Consider the following 20838-nt stretch of genomic DNA (forward strand, 5'->3'; position numbering starts at 1 on the left):
CCTACACGTCTATGGGCAGGTCATCCGTGCGTGATCCCAGCATAGATTCACTCACTAAGCTGTAATGGAGAGGCTTAGGTATAGATATGGATGTAAGAGTTATCACAATTATGGAAAACGGTCATGAGTTAAAATGAAAAACATTATTGAATAATAATTCTTTATTTATATAGCGCACACAGATTACGCAGCGCTGCACAGAGTTACCAAATCAGATCCCTGTCCCCATGGGGCTCACAATCTAATCTACCTACCAGTATGTTTTGGAGTATGGGACGAAACCAGGGGACCCGGAGGAAACCCACGCAAACCGAGAACATACAAATATTTTGCGGATGGTGACCTAGGTGGAACTTGAACCCAGGTCCCCAGCGCTGCAAGGCTGTAGTGCTAACCACTGAGCCACTGTGCTGCCCCTAAACTGAACTTTTTATTTTGCAACTAACTTTCTTTCAATGAACTTAGAGATTTGTTTGCTTTTGTGTAATGTTATGTTCCCCTAGAAGACAAGACATTGACTTTAAAATATATTCTAATACAGGTGGAAGCCTTAACACACCAACCCCGAGCCACCACTGTCCATGCCGTACGAGACTCGGAGCTCGCGAAACTACCCGAGGGTGCACTGACCTCCATCAAGCGCAAGTATCCCCAGGTATACAACGACTCCATTCACTGCATTCAGATACATATTACATTACATAATATTATGTATTATTGTATAGAACTTTGCACATCCTCTCATCACTATGCATAATATGATGTGAACTTTCTCAGGGTTAATGTGACAATTGTGGTACAGTATCCTTTTAGGAAGGACATAGACATAGAGATAATTCAGATGAAATCCAATTACTATAATGCATGCAGGATCAATACTGTCCCGCTGTGCGCCGGCCTCGCATGCTATTATCAGCTGATTGATGGTGAATGTGGAATCAGCCAAGTCTCGCAGAAATAATTTCCCAGATTTTTCTCTTTTCAGGTGGTGACCCGACTAATCCATCTACTTGGAGAGAAGATTCTTGGCAGCTTGCAGCAGGTCAATGGGCCCCTTACAGGTAAGATGGCAGCGGCTTCACTTTCTTCAGTTGCCAAGTTGCTGAATTGTCGTTTTTAGGGACAGAACACCAGCTCATCACAGATCATTTACTCATTATCAGCCTCCTACAGATTGTAGAGAACGTCTGACACCGACTGGGCCTGGATCCCATGAAATTCATAATGGAAACCGTCATGTCTACAGTATCTGCACATTCTGCATCTAGCTGCAAAGTGGAGGCTGGATCCACAGCAAAAATTTCTAACAACATTGCATTTAATTCCGCAGATGTTGGACCTCGGGTATAGAGCGAGGTCATAGGCGACACCGGGCATGGGAAATGACTGATCCGTGTGTGACATCATTTCTATTCCTGAAGAATGACACAATGGTCTCAGCATTGAAGGACAAGACTGCAATGTGTAGGAAATCGCTGAGGATTGTGGAAGACTCCTCTAAATTTAGAATTGCACATGGAGGGCTGTTTTAGTGACGTTCTCACTGCACAAGTAGTGGCATCGTCCAGATTATTTATTAGCATTGCTGCAAATTTCTTCTCCTTGGCTAAAAATACTAAGATTAGCAGAGGTCTGCTGGACATAAATACGTTGTGACCTCAGCCTTGTGCTATAGGACCTGCCATGGGGTGTAAGACTAGTTTAGGAAGCTTTGCCAGTGTCTGTATATAACCCGTGGCTGCAGCTGTTGTGAGGCTTCCTCTCCAGGGGCATCCTGGGACTTGTAGTTTCACAAGAGTCTGCATAATATACACATAGAGGTAGAGTTGTGTGTCTGCAGATCATTCAGCTCATCCAGCAGAGCATTGCACCCACTGCAGACAGCACCTTGCATTTCTCCTTTTGAGGCACCTCTTGATCAAGTTGTTATTAAACCACCCGGGGGGGTCAGTCTCTGGATGGGAAAATGGAGATCCTGGCAGCGCCCCAACCCCTGCAGCGCTCTCTGACCTTACATGGAGTCTCCGGAGCCCAGTTACAAGGTGGTTAATGCTGTATTTTCTTTCTGGCGGCTGAAGCATTTGCACATAACCCGCTCCCGCTGCTCGGTCACTGACTATAATTCGCCCGCTCGCTCGGGATGTTTCCTTGGTTACGATCCAGTGACTCATCAGTCCCAGCGCAGTGTAAACAGATGAACGCATAAAGAGACTGCGCTTACCTGCACGTTATTACCCGTGTGTTACTACTGCGCCCACTACTGGCTGTTTATGTCATCTGCCCTTGCACCCTGTACCACAAGGTGCCTCTTATTCATTATGTCTGTGCACATGTGGTGGGAATGTCCGTATCTCAGGGAGGCGGAACTTCTGGGCTCATTCCATTATATTTTGGAGGAGTTTTCACATGAACAGAGTTGGAAGGCTCCTCACGAGTCAGATTATCTGTTATGGCCGCTTGAAGCAACATCCCTTCCATCTTTTCACATGGTCTGTTCCCAGCTTCATCCCATTCAGGTGAATAGGGCTGATCTGTAATACCAAGTGCAGCCACTATATAATGCTTGGCGCTGTGCATGGTGAGCAGCATTCTCTGCAAACTGCTGATGGAAAGGGATGCCACCAACCTGATAGATGCTCTAGCGTATTAATATTTCAATGCATGAATACCCCTTTCACTGCCTTAAAGGATCCTGTGTACACTGCGATGACACTATAATGGCTGCTGCATTGATGTTATGATAATACTTTGCCTACAATCTGTGTCCTCTTACATAAGATGATTGTCAGAGCTTAAGCCGCGGCGCAGAGATCAGATGCTCTCACATCCCGCTCCCTGTCTGCATGTGTATCAGTGTTGTGTAGGTGCAGGGGCTGCGTACCTGTCCTGTGTCCTCTGTATGTAACCTCTGAATTCTGTCTAATTCCCCTGTGCGTCCTGCAGCCATCGCGCGGCTCCATCATGAATCAGCGCTTCTCCGTCTCATCAATCATTGTCACGTAAATCCCGCACTGACCTGCGAGGAAGCAGAATCTATTTTACTTGAAAATTGTATGAGCCCAGACTCAATTGTTATTATTTTTTTTTTTCAGTTTTCTTATCTTTTCATTTTTCTTTCCTGTAAGGAAAGTGTAGAGATATCTTATAGAAAGCATTCCCAGCAGGCGGGGAGGTAGAAAGAGCAGGCCCCGCGGCACAGACCGGACCCCCAGCCGCCGCCGAGTCTTTTCATGATGGAGGACTTGCTGCTTTCAACAATAAACATGTTGCATAACTCAAGCGTTTTGTAAAGGATTCAGCTGCCGTTTCACAAATCCTGATTATAATCTCGTTCTCCCAAGGATTAACCCTCTGCGCACCTGAGTGTATCTACAACTCATCTGCTGATGTCATGTACAGCAGGGGATGTCAAACTTATTGTCGCAGACGGCTGCATCAGCCTCGTGGCTGCCCTAAAATGGACAAATGTCATTATATTACTGTATGAACGTTCCTACTCGAGTTAGTAGTTACATTTATACAAAATTACCATTGTTATCCGCTATTGAGGGCTGAAGATATAATTAAATAACCAGAGGCACACAGTCGCCAGTCGTCGCAGTGGCCAACCTCTCTTCAACCTCCGCTAGTCCGTAGCCGCTTCTACACTTATTATGAAATGACACACAGATACTTTGTAGCACAATACAGTAACCTTGGTCATTTTGGTGAGAGAATGAGGATGTTGTAGGTTCTGCTATCGATTTCCCTTGCTTTGGAGTAAGCAGAGGCCCACAAGGACATCACTGCAGATCCCATCTCCTCGTTGTCCCCTTCCCTGGCCAGGAGACGTCCATTACTGCAGCACTACAATAGGTGCCCCTGGAAATATTGGATTCGGGATGATTTTTGCCTACTCCTAAAATATCCCAGTATGATGTTCAGGGACACTGCTGACTCTGCAGGTGCAGGGAGTCTCCATCAAGTAATCTGATAATTTACAGCAATGACCACAAGATGTGGGAAGGTACAAGAAACCTGAATATCTGCCGCATGAGGAGGCAACAAGGAGCCTGATCGGTATATGGCCGGCAGCATACAAATGTCTTCAGCCTGTGGAAAGGGGTCCTGTATGATGCAAGGGCTCCAGTCAGTCCAACATACGAGCCCCTTCCCAAAGGCTGAACACATTGGGGCTTATTTACTAAAGGTCCCCTGGCCGCATTTTGGTGGGGTTTCCCGACTTTTCAGGGATTGCGTCGCACATGATCGTTTTGTGTCGAAATCGCGCCGGCTTTCACGAGTCAAATCGGGGGACGATCCAACGGATTTGGACTACGCGTGGGATTTAACTATTCAAATTGTGTCACAAGCCATGCAGTTACATGCACCAGGAAGAAGACGGGGACCTGATCAAGGAAGCCACACATGCAGGATATCAGGCACACAATCTTGTTGAATTGCGGCAGACTTCATCCTCATCGGACAATGCACCTCGGGGATCGCGCAGGGACAGGGGTAAGTATATGTGTCCCATTGTGTCCTGCCGGGCCTTTAATTGTAGTCTAGGCCACCACAGGTCAGAGAGGAGGACATGTGACAAGTCAGTAATACTTTGAATAGATGGAAGCCATTACAAGCACAATACTTGATAAACCGTTACACTCCCCATTGTGTTTTGATCTCTGCAGGTCATGGACTTGGCCTTCACACCACCGGCAGTAAATGGGACTCTGGGAATCCATCCAGTAACCTGTCTACAGTCGCCATATTGCCAGTATCTGAGGACGTTCCACTTACAGCCTTCACCCTGGAGCTGAAGCATGCGCTCAGCGGTATAGGTGAGTGATATTGTGTGCGCACAGATTGTACCTCTTCCCATTTCCATGCTAATGTACTGTCAGACAGGCGAGCTGTGGCCCGGGAGCTATGGCGGTGCCTGCTCTGTGACAGATGTAAATGGCTCTGTAAGTGGGGATGAACACAAGTGGGTTTTTAATTACATTCAGTGCTTTTAATTGAATTAGAAAATCAGCACCGCTGTTTGACAATAATGAAGTATTTCCATCTACAAAGCTCTGTGCCCTCGCTTCATGTATTCAGCCCCAGTGGGGGGGATCCTGGCTCACTACACAAGCTGTCCCTGATCAGACGGGGGTACCGGGGACATTTCCTCCCTGAATGTTTGGACCTTGCTGGACAGCTGTAAAGCCACGTGGCTGGTTAGATTGTCGGGACTGCGTTGCACCACTGGAAATTTTAGGGGGTCTTAATAGGGGCGTCTTGCGTTGGGATGTGAACCCCAGACTAGAGGTCCGGTATCTGTGATGTACCTGCTCCCTTAGTAATAGATCACAGACTGTAGAGATATATATGAGGGTGAGAGTTATGTCTGTGATATAAATGGTTTATTCCCATCCACATCCTATCACTGTGTTAGTAGTTGGCGCTGCCAGCGGCGCATCAGTTGGCAGATATACTAAGGCACTTAGATCTTCCTGGAAAGTAATGATGTGGATTTATGTCTGAAGTAAAGACTTGTATTATATCGTTTGGTCAGTGCCAAGATCAGGGAATATTAAATCCAGGCGATTCATTAGATGGAGGAGACTCTGTTTCCGGTGGCTCTTCTGCTCATGATGCTGTGTGTAGTTGGATTATTTGTCATCCTCCCCCTGGTGATTCGGCCCCCGGCCCCATTGCTTTCTTCTCTGTGTAAGTGATTTAAGATGAGTGATAATAACAACGGAGCATCAGTTCTTCAGTTTCCAGGGAGACTTGGGTCACACAGTCCTGGTACATGTACTTACCTCCCGCAGCCTGTTCTCCATCACCAGTGCCGGCGTCTGACCATTATCACATCCCGGGCACTGTGCTCTTTATGTTACAGCGGAGGAGCGATCATAGTGCGGCTCTACTACTGGGCCACGTGACATTCACTCCATCACAAAGAAATGTCATTGTGCACAGAGGTCACAGGGAGCATCAGGATAGAAATCCCTATTGAGGATGTTAGACTAAGGGGACATGGACAAGGTATATAGCGCTAAGAAGGTCAGACGTGCAGTGACTGACATACAGGGAGAACTGGGGGAGGCTAATACAACAAGTTATGGACAAATAATGCAGCAAGTTCTCCTGCTGAGGGTCCCGTGTGAGAGTATACGCTGCCGCAGCTGCTGCTTGTATGTCACTATGGCTCCCGTCCAGAGCTGCTCTTGGCGCCTGCTCCTCGCTGTGACGCAGGTGTCCATTTCCCAGTTACAGTTCCATGTAATATTAATGTAGTCGCCCCCCACATGGATTTCCTAGAATACTTCACCATAATTGCCGGGCTGCATGTCAGCGGGTAGTTATACACTATGGCTGCTCATTCATTGTGGTTTTGTGACCTGCAAAGTTTCTGTGACACAATCTTATGTTGAGTGGCCATAGATTGCTGAGTCTCCATAGCCTGGGCCTTTATTATTAACAATGTGACCTGTGCCGTCCTTGTATGGAGGGGGCAGGGGAGTCCAGCAATACATTATGGCCATTATGATACAGACTAGAAAGTAAATTCTCTGTTATCAGTCATTGGTCTGGAGGTAAGTGGATCAGAGAGTTGTGTACGAGGGGCTGAGGCCTATCTGCTGCCTCCATGTATACTGGCAGTATCGCGCTTTATGTCAGGTCTGACACACATCAAGGAAGGGAAGTGGAAGGAAATGTAATAACTTGTAGCCTCTCTGGTGGGGATGTACACAGTCCTCTCATGTACTAATGATACTGTTATTAAACCTGTATATGGACTGATGTAGATGAGTGTACGCTGTATATACATGTAATGGTTGTGTCTTCTCCTCAGGTCCCACCTTGCTGCTCACCAGTGACAATATCAAGCAGCGCCTGGGATCGGCCGCTCTCGACAGGTCAGTGCTGAGTGTACATGGAATGTCTCCTGTTACTACATACAGGGAAATATGCAAATACATTTTCCAAGGTGGAAAACAATGCCCCCTTAACACCAAGCATGGCTTACCTACAAGGCGGCCTTAAAAGAGGACCTGTCACCCAAAAGGCACTGCCTTATGTTACTCTGTATGTTACTAAAGTAAAGCTCCTAGTGCTTGAACAAACGCCGCAGTGTTAGAGTAATAGCGTTACCAGAAAATCTCACACTGTGGCGTGGTACAATGCAATCGTAGGACAGCTCGCAAAGCTGTCCAACGTATTCATGAGGGGGGCGGGTTTGGGGCGTGGTTAGGGTGGTGACTGCCGCATGACGCCACCCTATGGACCGAACGGTCCGACAATTACACTGTACCGCGCACTAGGAGCTGCTTACTTTAGTAACATACACAGAAACATAAGGCAGTGCTAGAGGTCACAGTAAGTTTTATACCATAGTTTGCATTCCTGTAACAATAGAGGCTCTTTAGCCAATAAAATGTAACTTTTGTTCGTAATTTATATTTTAAAAATTCTGATATATTAGAACAAATAAGTGAGAACTTATGTCTGAAGTGAAGTTAAAAAACAAAACAGCGGTGAGGGTAGCTGTATCTTATTTCCACTTATTAACTTATTGCAAATATCCAGCGTGATCGCCCAGTGGAGTTTGAGTATAAAAGAGTAATGTAATCCCAATAATCACTCCACTATATAATCATACAGACATTCGTCAACTAGACTCGTTGTAACAACACACAACTCTCTCGTTACCCATATTAAATGTATCAGTTTATTGAGCTATTAATCCAAGATCCTTACACTGGATATTTGCCCAGTAAGAAATTAATTTGTGAAAATAAGATACAGCTACTCTCACCGCTTCAGGCATACGTCCTCATTAATTTTTTCCAATATATCAGAATTTTTAAAATAAAAATTACAAATAAAAGTTACATTTTATTGGCTGAAAGGGCTCTATTGTTGCATGGATGCAACCTTTGTGGTATAAATATAGTAAGTATAGGTCCGGTCAAAAAGCTGGTCTATGAAATATCTAATTGTAGCACAAAGGTTACAGTAAGAACACAGGTGAAGAGCTTGTCTTCTACAGTCCATGTAACACATCTCTTGTGTTTGATTTTCAGTGTCCATGAGTACAGACTTTCCAGCTGGCTGGGGCAACAAGAAGACATCCACCGTATTGTCCTGTATCAGTCTGACTATTGTCTCACACCTTGGACTCAGCGCTGTATTAGACAAGCTGACTGCATCCTTATTGTGGGTCTAGGGGAGCAGGAGCCCACTGTAGGAGAGGTGAGTGTACCTGACACATCCTAGCAATACACCATCACATTCTGACCTGGAAATGCTGCCCACCGCTACTTGTGGCTCCATAGCAGCTGCGGTGACCCAGATGATCCAGAGATTGGTCACCGCCATTCATAGACACGATCAGGAGATGATACGCAGGCTCGCTCCGCACCACATGAAATTAATGGCCTTGAAGTTTTGTTAGTGAAATATTGGTTTGATTTCCACCTTATTAAAGATCTTGCCCAGACGTGCACCGCGCTCCGCTCCTCGCATCCAGATATTCTGCCTGCATCTAACAAGGTTCAGCAGTGACGGTGGCAGCGCAGGTTTATATTAGGACAAATTGTGTTCAGTCACAGGCTTGTACAAGGTGGGATGACATTAACTCTGTACATGCGGCCTGCTGCCTTTACAATGTAGATAAGTAATATGTATTATATGTGGTGAGGATAAGGCTATGTCCGCACACAGCGTTTATGCTGCGTTTCGAAATTCAAGGTAAAGGCTGTGGAGGAAGTGACAAGCCTCATCACATGAGTGTTTTCAGTGAAACGCTTGTGATGGGATCAAGCACAATGTGTTATGCATGCAAACAATGCAAAACAAGGGGTCGATTTTAGTGGAAACACTTATGTACCCCCTTGTGATAACTGATCTCATTACACCTATTATGTCAGGCCGTCACTAACACAGCACCAATTTCACATGTCTGATGACCCAAACTAACAGTTCTCATCAGCTGTGCTCACAGATATCCTGCATGAAGTATACATGTAGGGTTGTATTCCTCTTGTCTTAGGCTACATTCACACGATGTATGCCCGCCGTACCGTAGTACGGCGGGCATACATCGGCGCTGCGGAGAGGAGCAGGGGATGAGCACTGCTCACCCCCGCCCCTCTCCATAGGAAGATACAGTGCACGGCGCCGTATCACGGGAAAAGATAGGACATGTCCTACCTTTTCCCGGGCTACGGAGTGGTACGGTGCCGCACAGGGCCGTGAGCCCATAGAAGTGTATGGGGGACGTATATTGGCCGTATATATGTCCCCCATACATGTGTGTGAATGTAGCCTTAGTATGTATTCTGATGTTCTTCCAGACGATGTTCCCTCAAGCAGTAACATTTGCTACTAGAAGCCACATTTTAAGACATTTATTTTTGGTTTTTCCTATCACAGCTGGAGAAAATGTTGGAGAACACGGCCGTCCGGGCTCAGAAACAGCTGATCCTCCTCCATAAAGAGGATGGGCCCCCACCCTTCCGGACAGTGGAATGGCTCAATATGAGGAGCTGGTGCTCGGGTCATCTGCACCTCTGCTGTCCACACAGAGTCTTCTCCAAGAGGAGTCTGCCGAAGCTGGTGAGAAGATGAGCACTAAAAAGTGAAGTGGCGTGGGGATTGTTACGTCAGCTCCTGGATCAAAATCAAGATCTATAGCTGAGAGAATAACAATAGTTAGATTAGTTATCAATCCTTTTTGTAGTGACTGCAAATTGTCCTCACGTGGCGGCGGGCGTGTGGCTGGGCTGCGATATTATTAGGTGGTTTGTCTGCCATGAATTCTTGGAGGAGTCATTTAATGGTCGTCCATGACGTGATAATTGTGCAGCTCAGGCAGTCGCCTCGTACACGGGGCCGTGCACTCAGGTGTCCTCTCTCCTCGTTTCTTCCTCGCTCCTATGAATTATGTGAACACCCCCTCAATAAACGACCATCTTATCAGAGTTACTATAGAAACCATTTCCCTCTCGGCTTCTACCATCAGACTGGCGGTTGTCACTGGATACCAGACACCCGGCTTTTGTCTGCTGTAAAATCTTGTTTTGGGATTTAATTTGCATACGTTGTATTAGTGTGCAGTCACTTAACCAGACTGCTAATATAAATCCTAATTAAAGAGAGCGCGCGCTGTAATATCGTAGTCTTCTGTAACTTTATGTCCCTCCCATACAGGTGACTGGGGTAGTTTTACCTTCATGCAGAAGGATTGTTAGAAACTTCATCCAGATATTTTGCCACATGTGAATGTTCACTAAAAGAGCATTGAAGACTTCTGTTCTGGGGATTTCTAATGATATTTGATGGATGTGACCTGATCATTCTTCCTGTTACTATGTAATTACTTATGTGTTGTTGTTGTTTCAGATTGAGATGTATGAGCGGGTGTCTCAGAAGCCCCCGGACCGTCACACTGACTTCTCCCGCCTGGCCCGTGTCCTGACAGGGAACACCATCGCCCTGGTGCTGGGAGGAGGAGGCGCAAGGTACCTGCCATATAATGCTTTAGTGTCATCTCAGATCAATCCCTCACACATAGCAGGTACACAGAACATTATTCATCCGATTTGCAGGATTTTGATGAATATTCCCTACAGAATGGAAATTTACCTGTGGTGCATGGTAAATACTGAGCGTGTCCGTTCTTACGGCAGGTTTTACCCATTGCTATACATTTGGTGAGATCTACAAGAATAAAACCAATTATTTTAGGTCTTGTGACAATGTCCCTTTACAATTAGAGACAGGGACCTGTAGTTTCTCCCTTTCCATCCCATCCACTCTGTCCTGTCATCAGTGGAATACAATGGGTGGATGTGGGTGATGGTGTAATGCCATGAGCGGGTGAATGGAGCAATGCTGCTCACGTTACAGTCAAGCCTTTGGTTTGTGATGTAATGTTCTGCTTCACTTGTGGCCTGATGGTTTTCCACTCTAAGCACACACCTTTACACCTATAATAAGCGTGAGCATGTAGCCTGCCTCCTTCCATACATACAACATCCCGCAGACAGATGTGGCGCTATGGTTATCCTATACAGCATCAATGCACATTTATGGCCAGATATTCATTGCTACAGATTTGAGAGCAGATTGATTCTCCGGCGTCAAGACACGGGTGACATTAGCAGTAAAGATCCCCACGCTGTGAGCATTCAGAAGTGACCTTCTGTGTCCTCAAACGCTTCCACAGGACGATGCTTCACTTTCTGCGTCTGTCATATAAAAGCCCCTTTGTTCCCGGCAGGTCACTGGAGTTGTATGGCCAGGGATGAATTGGCATATTGTGAATCATTCAATTATCATTTCTGCTGTTGTGCAGCACATTAACCAGTTTATGGTTCGAATAGAGGAGCCTGCAGCGCACATTCCCTGCAGGGAATTTCAGGACGGACTATAGAAACATAGAGGATATTGCTTTCCCCAAACACAATGCCACCCCCACATGTGTATTCAGTGCGTAGGCAGGGCATCTGTTACCGTCTCTCGCTTAAAGGGCAAACGTCACTTTGTCATCTTCACTGAGAGCACGAGTGTATAAATGTACGAGACACAGGTTGTGCCTGTATAAGGGGGCGCAGGTGCCAGGTGTGCGGGTAACATCCTGGGTGTGGAGGAAGTCATTGGAAGCTATAAAGGGCAAACGTCACTTTGTCATCTTCACTGAGAGCACGAGTGTATAAATGTACGAGACACAGGTTGTGCCTGTATAAGGGGGCGCAGGTGCCAGGTGTACGGGTAACATCCTGGGTGTGGAGGAAGTCATTGGAAGCTATAAAGGGTAAAGTCACTGATCCTTCTTACTGCCGGATCACACTCCACATGTTAATTCAGGTCAGTAATGGCAGATAACAGCAATGACACAAGGAGATCTCCATTGTCTGATTTGTCACTTTGCCTCGGAGGTTACATTTTCCAACTCACCCAATGCGCTCTGGGTGGATAAATGAATAATGAGCCCGGCGGCAGCACTTAAGATCCTATAAGACTGATTGCCCCGCTCAAGGGTCACATGACTGCCGCGTGGTGGGCTGACGCTTCACCTCTGAGCCGACACGTTTTATTCATCTCTGCTTTTATGGAAAAGGTTAATTATGGATGATAAATTGGGTAATGAGCTCCAGCTACAAGTAACCTGTAAAGAGATGGCAGTGTAGTGCATTACAGGGGCCTGTGCTGTGCTATGCCATGTGCTGCCCCGAATACCAGCAGAGGCATGGACATGCCATGAGGCGTAGATACATATTATAATATATAAATATATATATACATACATGAGGTAAGACATAGTATCATCACATAATCCTGTATTGAGGCTCTTGTGAGACACTGCTATTCCTGTTGTGATAAAACATTAGTGCATAAGCAGGCGCACACAGCGGTCATATGTCAGATTGCATATAAAATCATGGCTCTCTACACTGTATGAGATGCTGACCTGACCGGCAATGTAAATGTTCTCAGTAGAAACATAAGTGCCCCCCGCAGCACATGGCGCTCCTTCACACACCAGTGCATAGTGCACACTGCTCCTGGATAATCAGCCGCTCACATGGAATAATCATGGGATGGCCGGATAACCTGCGGCTCTCGGCTCGTCTTACATCAGGTTCTCTATCTCATCTGCTGTTTACATCCATGTCTCCTGCCAGAGACGGCTCTGGAGCTGCCAGTCTATACGGAGGACGTGTCAGTCTGACTTTCCATCTATAAACTCCACTAAGTCTTTGTGACTGATCCTGAATCTCCCATCATGATAAATGAGAATTAGTCTTAGTGAGGAGATTGCAGATGAGTTTGCTCTGTAATCTCTTATATAATTCCTCCAGATCTCTGTGTGTAGTTCTCTGGGTCATTCCATCTCTCACCAGATAAATAGGACTTGTAATTCTTGTAGATGATGCAGGATCAGCGGGGGGCGCTGCGTTCTGTCCTGGACAGAAAACTTTCTATAGAGAAGCCCGAAGATAAGATCTGCAGATCTCTTCAAGGTCGCAGGAATAGAGATTTATGTAAATCGACCTGGAATCACGCTGACAGCACGTAATCTGCATGTCTTTGGTGGAGAGCCAAAAATACAGATTACAATTAAGTAATGAGTAATGATAACCAAGTGGCATAATGATATCAGCGCGAGACGAGAGCGCTGGCTCCTCACTGCACCCTCCTCAGGTTTAACACTTTACTCATTGCAGACGCTCTCAGGCCTCAAGTGCATCTCATTTCTATTCTTCATACAAGGTCCTGAGGGACATCTCCATGTGAGGACATGGAAGCTAGAGATTGACTGTGAGTGACTGCTAGCTCCTGGGCTCACCTGTAAGAAGAATAGATAGTCTGCAGTTTGCCCAGGCAGGGAATTGCAATGCTCCGATATAGCTGGATGTCTGTAGCATACAGTGTCCCCAGATGCTTGTATTCTCACGTGCAGGGTCTTCTGCTGACCACCTTTTGTTATTATTTTTCCCTTAGGGGCTGTTCTCAAGTGGGAATCATCAAAGCTCTGACTGAGGCCGGGATTCCCATTGACATGATCGGAGGGACGTCCATCGGGTCTTTCATGGGAGCGCTGTATGCAGAGGAGCGCAGCTTCAACAGAATGAAGATCCGGGCACGGGAGTGGTGCATGGTGGGTAGTGCCTCTAGAGTAGTCGCGCGCAACCTTGTTGTATCCGGGGACCAGCTGCACCCAGGGACTGGGTCTGGTAACTCCCTTACCATGGTCCCTTAGAAAAACTAGTGTGCCCTGCAAATACTCCATCTAACCCCGACCCATATAATGTGCCATTTCTTGCAGCTTTTCAGTTGTCCGTCTTTATAAGACGGAGGTGACAGAATACCCCTTTTTCTATAGCCCCTCATACACCTATAATGTCCCCTTGTCGTTGATTTTTCATTGTGAGGAAAAAAAATATACATACCATATATACTCAATATAAGCCGACACCTAATTTTACCACCAAAAAACTTGGAAAACATATTGTCTAAAGTATAAGTCTAGGATGGGAAATGTCCAGCAGCAGAGCGGCCCTCACACTACGATGTCACATGGTGGTCACCTCTGCGTCATAGTGCGTGTGCCTGGGCAGAGCGCATAGATGCGATGAGAAGAAGATGGACCCGCAAGGAGGAGAGGGGAACGGAGAGAAGTAATTTGTACTTTAAGTTCTTTGGCCTTGGCCCAGCGGTAGGGGACACTTGAAGGGATGGTTTACAATTACAATACAATTACAATAAGTTGGGTACAAGAACCAAACAAAACCCAGTGAGTGACCGTCAGATACCCTGTAATCACCAACAAGTGCAGTATGAAGGTCCTGCACCGAAACTTGTATAACAGAAACCCTGCGCCTTCTGATTTTCACATATGAACACGTGAACGTGCGCGGGAAAGAGGGGAGAAAGCCAATCTACATGTGGCCACAGAGGGTCTCGGCTACTGCCAGGCACATAATCTCTTGTATGTAGACGTGCAGCACACAACCTGTAGAGAAGGAATGTAGAGCTCCTATATGTGAGCTTTCCCTCATTCTCCGGAGATGGTTTTATAATCCATTTGTTGGGAGTAAATCCTGCGGGTCCAGTTTCCTGTATTACACTTGAAGTGCAGCCTAATCTTCTAGATGTTCTTGTTCTCGTTGAAGTGTAAGCTGCTCACAGATTTATTAGCACCTGCCCTCCCCCCAAGTCTGCTGTCAGGGGTACAAAGCTGAACTTCCAGTAGAAGACGAGTGGCGCCCCCTATTCCCTCTTTATATGGTGGTGTCTGAGCTGTGCACATTGTAATGTATATCATCCCATTTCTGCAGAACAGCCGTATTAGCGCTATCATGAGTGTCCCTCACACGGCGGCCATCACTCAGAGTAATTCCTTCTGTATTTTGCCATCAGAGTGGAAGAGGAATTAATCCCTGGAAAGTGGGTGATGTAGAGTGTCTCCTGCGCGGCATAACTAATGCTGACATTACTGTCTGACGAGTTCAAAGCCACAGAAAAGAAAGTCCTCCTGTCTGCAGCCGGCTCCTTCTGGGCGCTCGCTGACATGGAACTAAGTGGGTCACCAAGAACTAATTGGTACCGCTGCGCGTCCCTGGTAATGAGGTGCTATGCAGGACGTATATATGTCAGAGGTGCTCAGAGCCGCCGCTGTTATCATGGTTGTTGGTGTCCTCCTTTATGTCTTTAGGACTGTGATTAGAGAGGCGGATGGATGACAAGTGACTGACTCACAAAGCTGTGGTATCAGTCATAGTGGTCCTGGAAGTGTCCTTGTAGGCAGATGAGGGGGATTTACAGGAAGACAAAACCCCTGTCACCTGCTGTAGCAGAATCTGTGCAGAGATCTATGACCATGAGGGGGGCTGCACCGTCACTGTGATCATCATATGGAGGATGAGGAGGGCCCTGGCTCTGCCATCACCCTTATGTATGGTACTTTTACTTTGACTGAATTCAATACAAACAATTGGAGATTTTGGGCAGGGGTGGGGTGTTCATGATAGCAGAGGTGCTATAAACCACTAAATCTGCCCCCGATCAGAGTAACCTGTATATAAAGGGAGAGGGGAGCAGCACTTGTATTGTGTGTGATCATTGCCGGCCAGTGTAACGCATCAGCGGTGACCACATCCACACAATCGATAGGATTTGTACTTCTGTCAGGAGGATTATTAACCCATGTTCTTTCATCTTCCTCCAAGGACATGACCTCTGTATTCAAGAAGGTCCTAGACCTGACCTACCCCATCACCTCCATGTTCTCCGGTGCGGCCTTCAATAACAGCATCAGCTGCATATTCAAGGACAAGCAGATAGAGGTGACTATACCCCTCATCATCCTCACTACTCCTGAGGTAGATATACAATGTTCCCACCTCTGATGTTATTCTCTCCTCAGGATCTCTGGATTCCATACTTTAACATCACAACCGACATCACGGCCTCGGCCATGAGAGTGCACACAGACGGTAAGTGATTATCATTTGCAGCCGTTATGTAATACATAGATGATCCGTGTCCCGGTACAATGATGGGAGCGCAGCATATCCTGGTTTATAAAGCTCTAGGAGCTGCTGGGCTTTTATCTGACTAATTTGATAATCCTGCAGCCTCCCTGCTCGGGCTTTGTAGCTTCTATCAGGACATCTTGTTCAGTAAATGAAGCTGCAGAGGATGCGCTTGTAGCCGGGGATCTCCTGTAACATGATGGCTGTCATCTCTGCCCTCCTCTTATCTCTCCGGCCTCATTATACTCTTCCCACCTTCACAGCTCCCTCAGATTCTCCGGCAGGTGACTCATGGAGATAGCAGGGACTTCACTCTCCATCATTAATTCTCAATTCTGCAGCTCAGCCCCCACAATGGAGTCCCATGGACCATCTGCAGGCTCCCTGACATTGTACGGGAAGTCACACTCCATCATGATGGTGGATGCACCGTAGTCCCATATTTTAAGGGGTCTCTTTACCTTTTAAAGGTCCCAGCTCATACATGTATTTATGTGTACTGCATGGACTCCCCAGCTGGAGGCCTGAGACCTCTATGACCACCCCCTACAGATCTCCATAATATAATCGGCCTTGGGTAATAATTCCATCTTCTCACATTGCTTAACCCCTCAGACTCCAGCACAGGGTATTGTGAAGAAACGGATAGTTATCAGGCTGATCATCGTTCACCTCCATTCTCATAGTGGTAAATTGTCTTTGCAGGCTGTCTCTGGAGATATGTCCGCGCCAGTATGTCTCTTTCCGGCTACATGCCCCCGATGTGTGACCCCAAGGATGGACATTTGTTAATGGATGGAGGTTACATCAACAATCTCCCAGGTAGGCAGCGTGATCACATCCAGACGAGGAATTACTATACAATATACTAATGAGCATGAAGAGGACATGTGCTCCCTACACATGAAGATGTTCTCTGCACTGTACACATGATGGAGTCATCTCACAAGGGGCAATTACATTTCCTAAGAAAGAATTTGGTACAGTTGCACCATTATTGACACACCCTGTGTGTTTCCATATGGAAACTGCTTCAATACTGTTAAGAAGCATTTGCAGATTGACTGGCAGCACATGGCCCTGCGTGGCTGATAACAGGGAGCAGTAGATTCCCAGCATCACTCGGCTAGGGTGAGGGGTGGTTTGCTCCATACATGGGGCTTCCTGCTGTCTCTACCCTTGTAACATCATCTCTTTGTCTGACAGCCGATGTTGCCCGTTCCATGGGCGCTAAAGTGGTGATCGCCATTGATGTGGGCAGCAGGGACGAGACGGATCTCACAAACTACGGCGATTCCCTGTCCGGCTGGTGGTTACTGTGGAAGAGGTGGAATCCACTGGCTGACAGAGTGAAGGTGAGACTCTCCAGGTCCTACAAGGAACGGCACTTCCATCAGCCCCCCGGGGACCCCCGGTCTAAGCTGTGCCCGTCACATCCAGTGATGTGGAAACCTCAGAGCAGCCGAGCATTCAAGTGGAGTAAATAGGAATAGATTTTGTATCGGCTGGAACTGGTGTAACGAGGGCTTGTTTAACCTCATGTGTGCCACAGCCCAGCCAACTGGCGGAAGGAAAAACTTATATAGGAAAGTTATGTAACCTCATTCTATCTAATGATAGCAGGGAGCAATTTTACAAGCCTGTGGCCCCTAATAATCTCCCCTCAGGTGCTGAACATGGCAGAGATCCAGACCCGCCTGGCCTATGTGTGCTGTGTGCGCCAGCTAGAGATGGTGATGAATAGTGAGTACTGCGAGTACATCCGACCTCCCATCGACAGATACGGAACACTGGAATTCGGCAAGTTTGATGAGATCTGTGTAAGTAATCCTGGTTGTTATAATATAGGACATTAGTGGGGTCACAGATCTGGGGGGGGGTATTTCCACCACACGCGGATCACGAGGGCACAGGCCACATCCGCAGTGATGTGTTTGCATTGCCGGTGACTCCAGACGATGCATCTCGTCCTTATCTCCAGCAGCTGCGGCACAGGCTCCATCACTCATAGGTGACAGGAGAAAGCCTCTCTATTAATTACACACGGCCGCCCCTGTCACTCCTCCTCTATCACACAGAATTATGAGGAGGGTCTGTACAGTGTGCACTGGGATGTACTCATTTCTCAGCTGCACCCTTAGGGTTTGGTGCATTATGGGAAGTGTAATGCAGGAATCAGGATACATATCTGTAGGTATTCTATACGTGCCCACACATTGTATTCACTAAACCCTCTAGTTTTCTGTGGCTGCAGCTGACTGACGTGTACGGGGGTGCAACCACCAACCAATTACGGAGAATAGAAACCCCTTTACCAGTTTCATCAAGGTTATACTGAGCCTTTCACCTCTATTGTGTAGATGATGAGGTCACTAATAGTTCTCACTACTCGGTATATGCCATTCTCATGCCCTGCCTGCTGGAAACTAACCCTTTCTTTCCTGAATTCAGGATGTGGGATTCCAGCATGGAAATACTGTATTCAATGTGTGGGGTCGCAGCGGTGTCATCGAGAAGATGTTAAAAGATCGCCAGGACACCGGTAAAACCAAGACCTCAGACGTAAGTTTTCCTAGAGACACTGTGTATGAGCGGTTACTGTTGGGGTAAATGGATCCTACCCATTGGTGAGCCCCAGCGGATCCACTCTACAGTACATGCTCACTTTTACAGCACATACACTAAATTTGGAACAATTCAGAGCTAAACCTACTGCAACCACTGAATAAGATAATGACAACTCTGGCGTCATCCCTTCGCCGAGAGGAGGGTCTCCAGAATGTGACTGGAAGGTTAATAACCCTCATTATTCTTCTTGTACACAGGGGGCAGTATTATAGTAGTTATATTCCTGTACATAGGGGCAGTATTATAGTAGTTATATTCCTGTACATAGGGGCAGTATTATAGTAGTTATATTCCTGTACATAGGGGGCAGTATTATAGTAGTTATATTCCTGTACATAGGGGGCAGTATTATAGTAGTTATATTCCTGTACATAGGGGGCAGTATTATAGTAGTTATATTCCTGTACATAGGGGGCAGTATTATAGTAGTTATATTCCTGTACATAGGGGGCAGTATTATAGTAGTTATATTCTTGTACATAGGGGGCAGTATTATAGTAGTTATATTCTTGTACATAGGGGGCAGTATTATAGTAGTTATATTCTTGTACACAGGGGGCAGTATTATAGTAGTTATATTCTTGTACACAGGGGGCAGTATTATAGTAGTTATATTCTTGTACACAGGGGGCAGTATTATAGTAGTTATATTCTTGTACACAGGGGGCAGTATTATAGTAGTTATATTCCTGTACATAGGGGGCAGTATTATAGTAGTTATATTCCTGTACATAGGGGGCAGTATTATAGTAGTTATATTCCTGTACATAGGGGGCAGTATTATAGTAGTTATATTCCTGTACATAGGGGGCAGTATTATAGTAGTTATATTCCTGTACATAGGGGGCAGTATTATAGTAGTTATATTCCTGTATATAGGGGGCAGTATTATAGTAGTTATATTCTTGTACATAGGGGGCAGTATTATAGTAGTTATATTCCTGTACATAGGGGGCAGTATTATAGTAGTTATATTCTTGTACATAGGGGGCAGTATTATAGTAGTTATATTCTTGTACATAGGGGGCAGTATTATAGTAGTTATATTCCTGTACATAGGGGGCAGTATTATAGTAGTTATATTCCTGTACATAGGGGGCAGTATTATAGTAGTTATATTCCTGTACATAGGGGGCAGTATTATAGTAGTTATATTCCTGTACATAGGGGGCAGTATTATAGTAGTTATATTCTTGTACATAGGGGGCAGTATTATAGTAGTTATATTCCTGTACATAGGGGGCAGTATTATAGTAGTTATATTCTTGTACATAGGGGGCAGTATTATAGTAGTTATATTCTTGTACATAGGGGGCAGTATTATAGTAGTTATATTCTTGTACATAGGGGGCAGTGTTATAGTAGTTATATTCTTGTACATAGGGGGCAGTGTTATAGTAGTTATATTCTTGTACATAGGGGGCAGTGTTATAGTAGTTATATTCTTGTACATAGGGGGCAGTATTATAGTAGTTATATTCTTGTACATAGGGGGCAGTATTATAGTAGTTATATTCTTGTACATAGGGGGCAGTATTATAGTAGTTATATTCCTGTACATAGGGGGCAGTATTATAGTAGTTATATTCCTGTACATAGGGGGCAGTATTATAGTAGTTATATTCTTGTACATAGGGGGCAGTATTATAGTAGTTATATTCTTGTACATAGGGGGCAGTATTATAGTAGTTATATTCCTGTACATAGGGGGCAGTATTATAGTAGTTATATTCCTGTACACAGGGGGCAGTATTATAGTAGTTATATTCCTGTACACAGGGGGCAGTATTATAGTAGTTATATTCTTGTACACAGGGGGCAGTATTATAGTAGTTATATTCCTGTACATAGGGGGGCAGTATTATAGTAGTTATATTCTTGTACATAGGGGGCAGTATTATAGTAGTTATATTCTTGTACACAGGGGGCAGTATTATAGTAGTTATATTCCTGTACATAGGGGGCAGTGTTGTAGTAGTTATATTCCTGTACATAGGGGGCAGTATTATAGTAGTTATATTCTTGTACATAGGGGGCAGTATTATAGTAGTTATATTCCTGTACATAGGGGGCAGTATTATAGTAGTTATATTCCTGTACACAGGGGGCAGTATTATAGTAGTTATATTCCTGTACACAGGGGGCAGTATTATAGTAGTTATATTCTTGTACATAGGGGGCAGTATTATAGTAG

The 20838-nt window shown here is 45.7% G+C and overlaps 1 protein-coding gene across 6 annotated transcripts in view; it reads left to right on the forward strand.

Annotated features, from left to right (window-relative positions):
* The window catches only part of PNPLA7 (patatin like domain 7, lysophospholipase), a 97081-nt gene that overhangs the window by 69184 nt on the left and 7059 nt on the right, over nt 1–20838 (forward strand). For all 6 annotated transcript variants that reach the window (XM_072125352.1, XM_072125350.1, XM_072125351.1 and 3 more), the window contains 14 exons: nt 542–655; nt 986–1061; nt 4671–4820; nt 6827–6890; nt 8058–8226; nt 9409–9591; nt 10378–10496; nt 13483–13639; nt 15711–15827; nt 15908–15977; nt 16722–16838; nt 17223–17371; nt 17684–17836; nt 18468–18578. In XM_072125352.1, the coding sequence (XP_071981453.1) occupies nt 542–655; nt 986–1061; nt 4671–4820; nt 6827–6890; nt 8058–8226; nt 9409–9591; nt 10378–10496; nt 13483–13639; nt 15711–15827; nt 15908–15977; nt 16722–16838; nt 17223–17371; nt 17684–17836; nt 18468–18578 (1749 nt within the window). The remainder of the gene's footprint in view (nt 1–541; nt 656–985; nt 1062–4670; nt 4821–6826; nt 6891–8057; nt 8227–9408; nt 9592–10377; nt 10497–13482; nt 13640–15710; nt 15828–15907; nt 15978–16721; nt 16839–17222; nt 17372–17683; nt 17837–18467; nt 18579–20838) is intronic.

Source organism: Engystomops pustulosus, chromosome 9 (assembly GCF_040894005.1).
Source record: "Engystomops pustulosus chromosome 9, aEngPut4.maternal, whole genome shotgun sequence".
Lineage (NCBI taxonomy): Eukaryota > Metazoa > Chordata > Amphibia > Anura > Leptodactylidae > Engystomops > Engystomops pustulosus.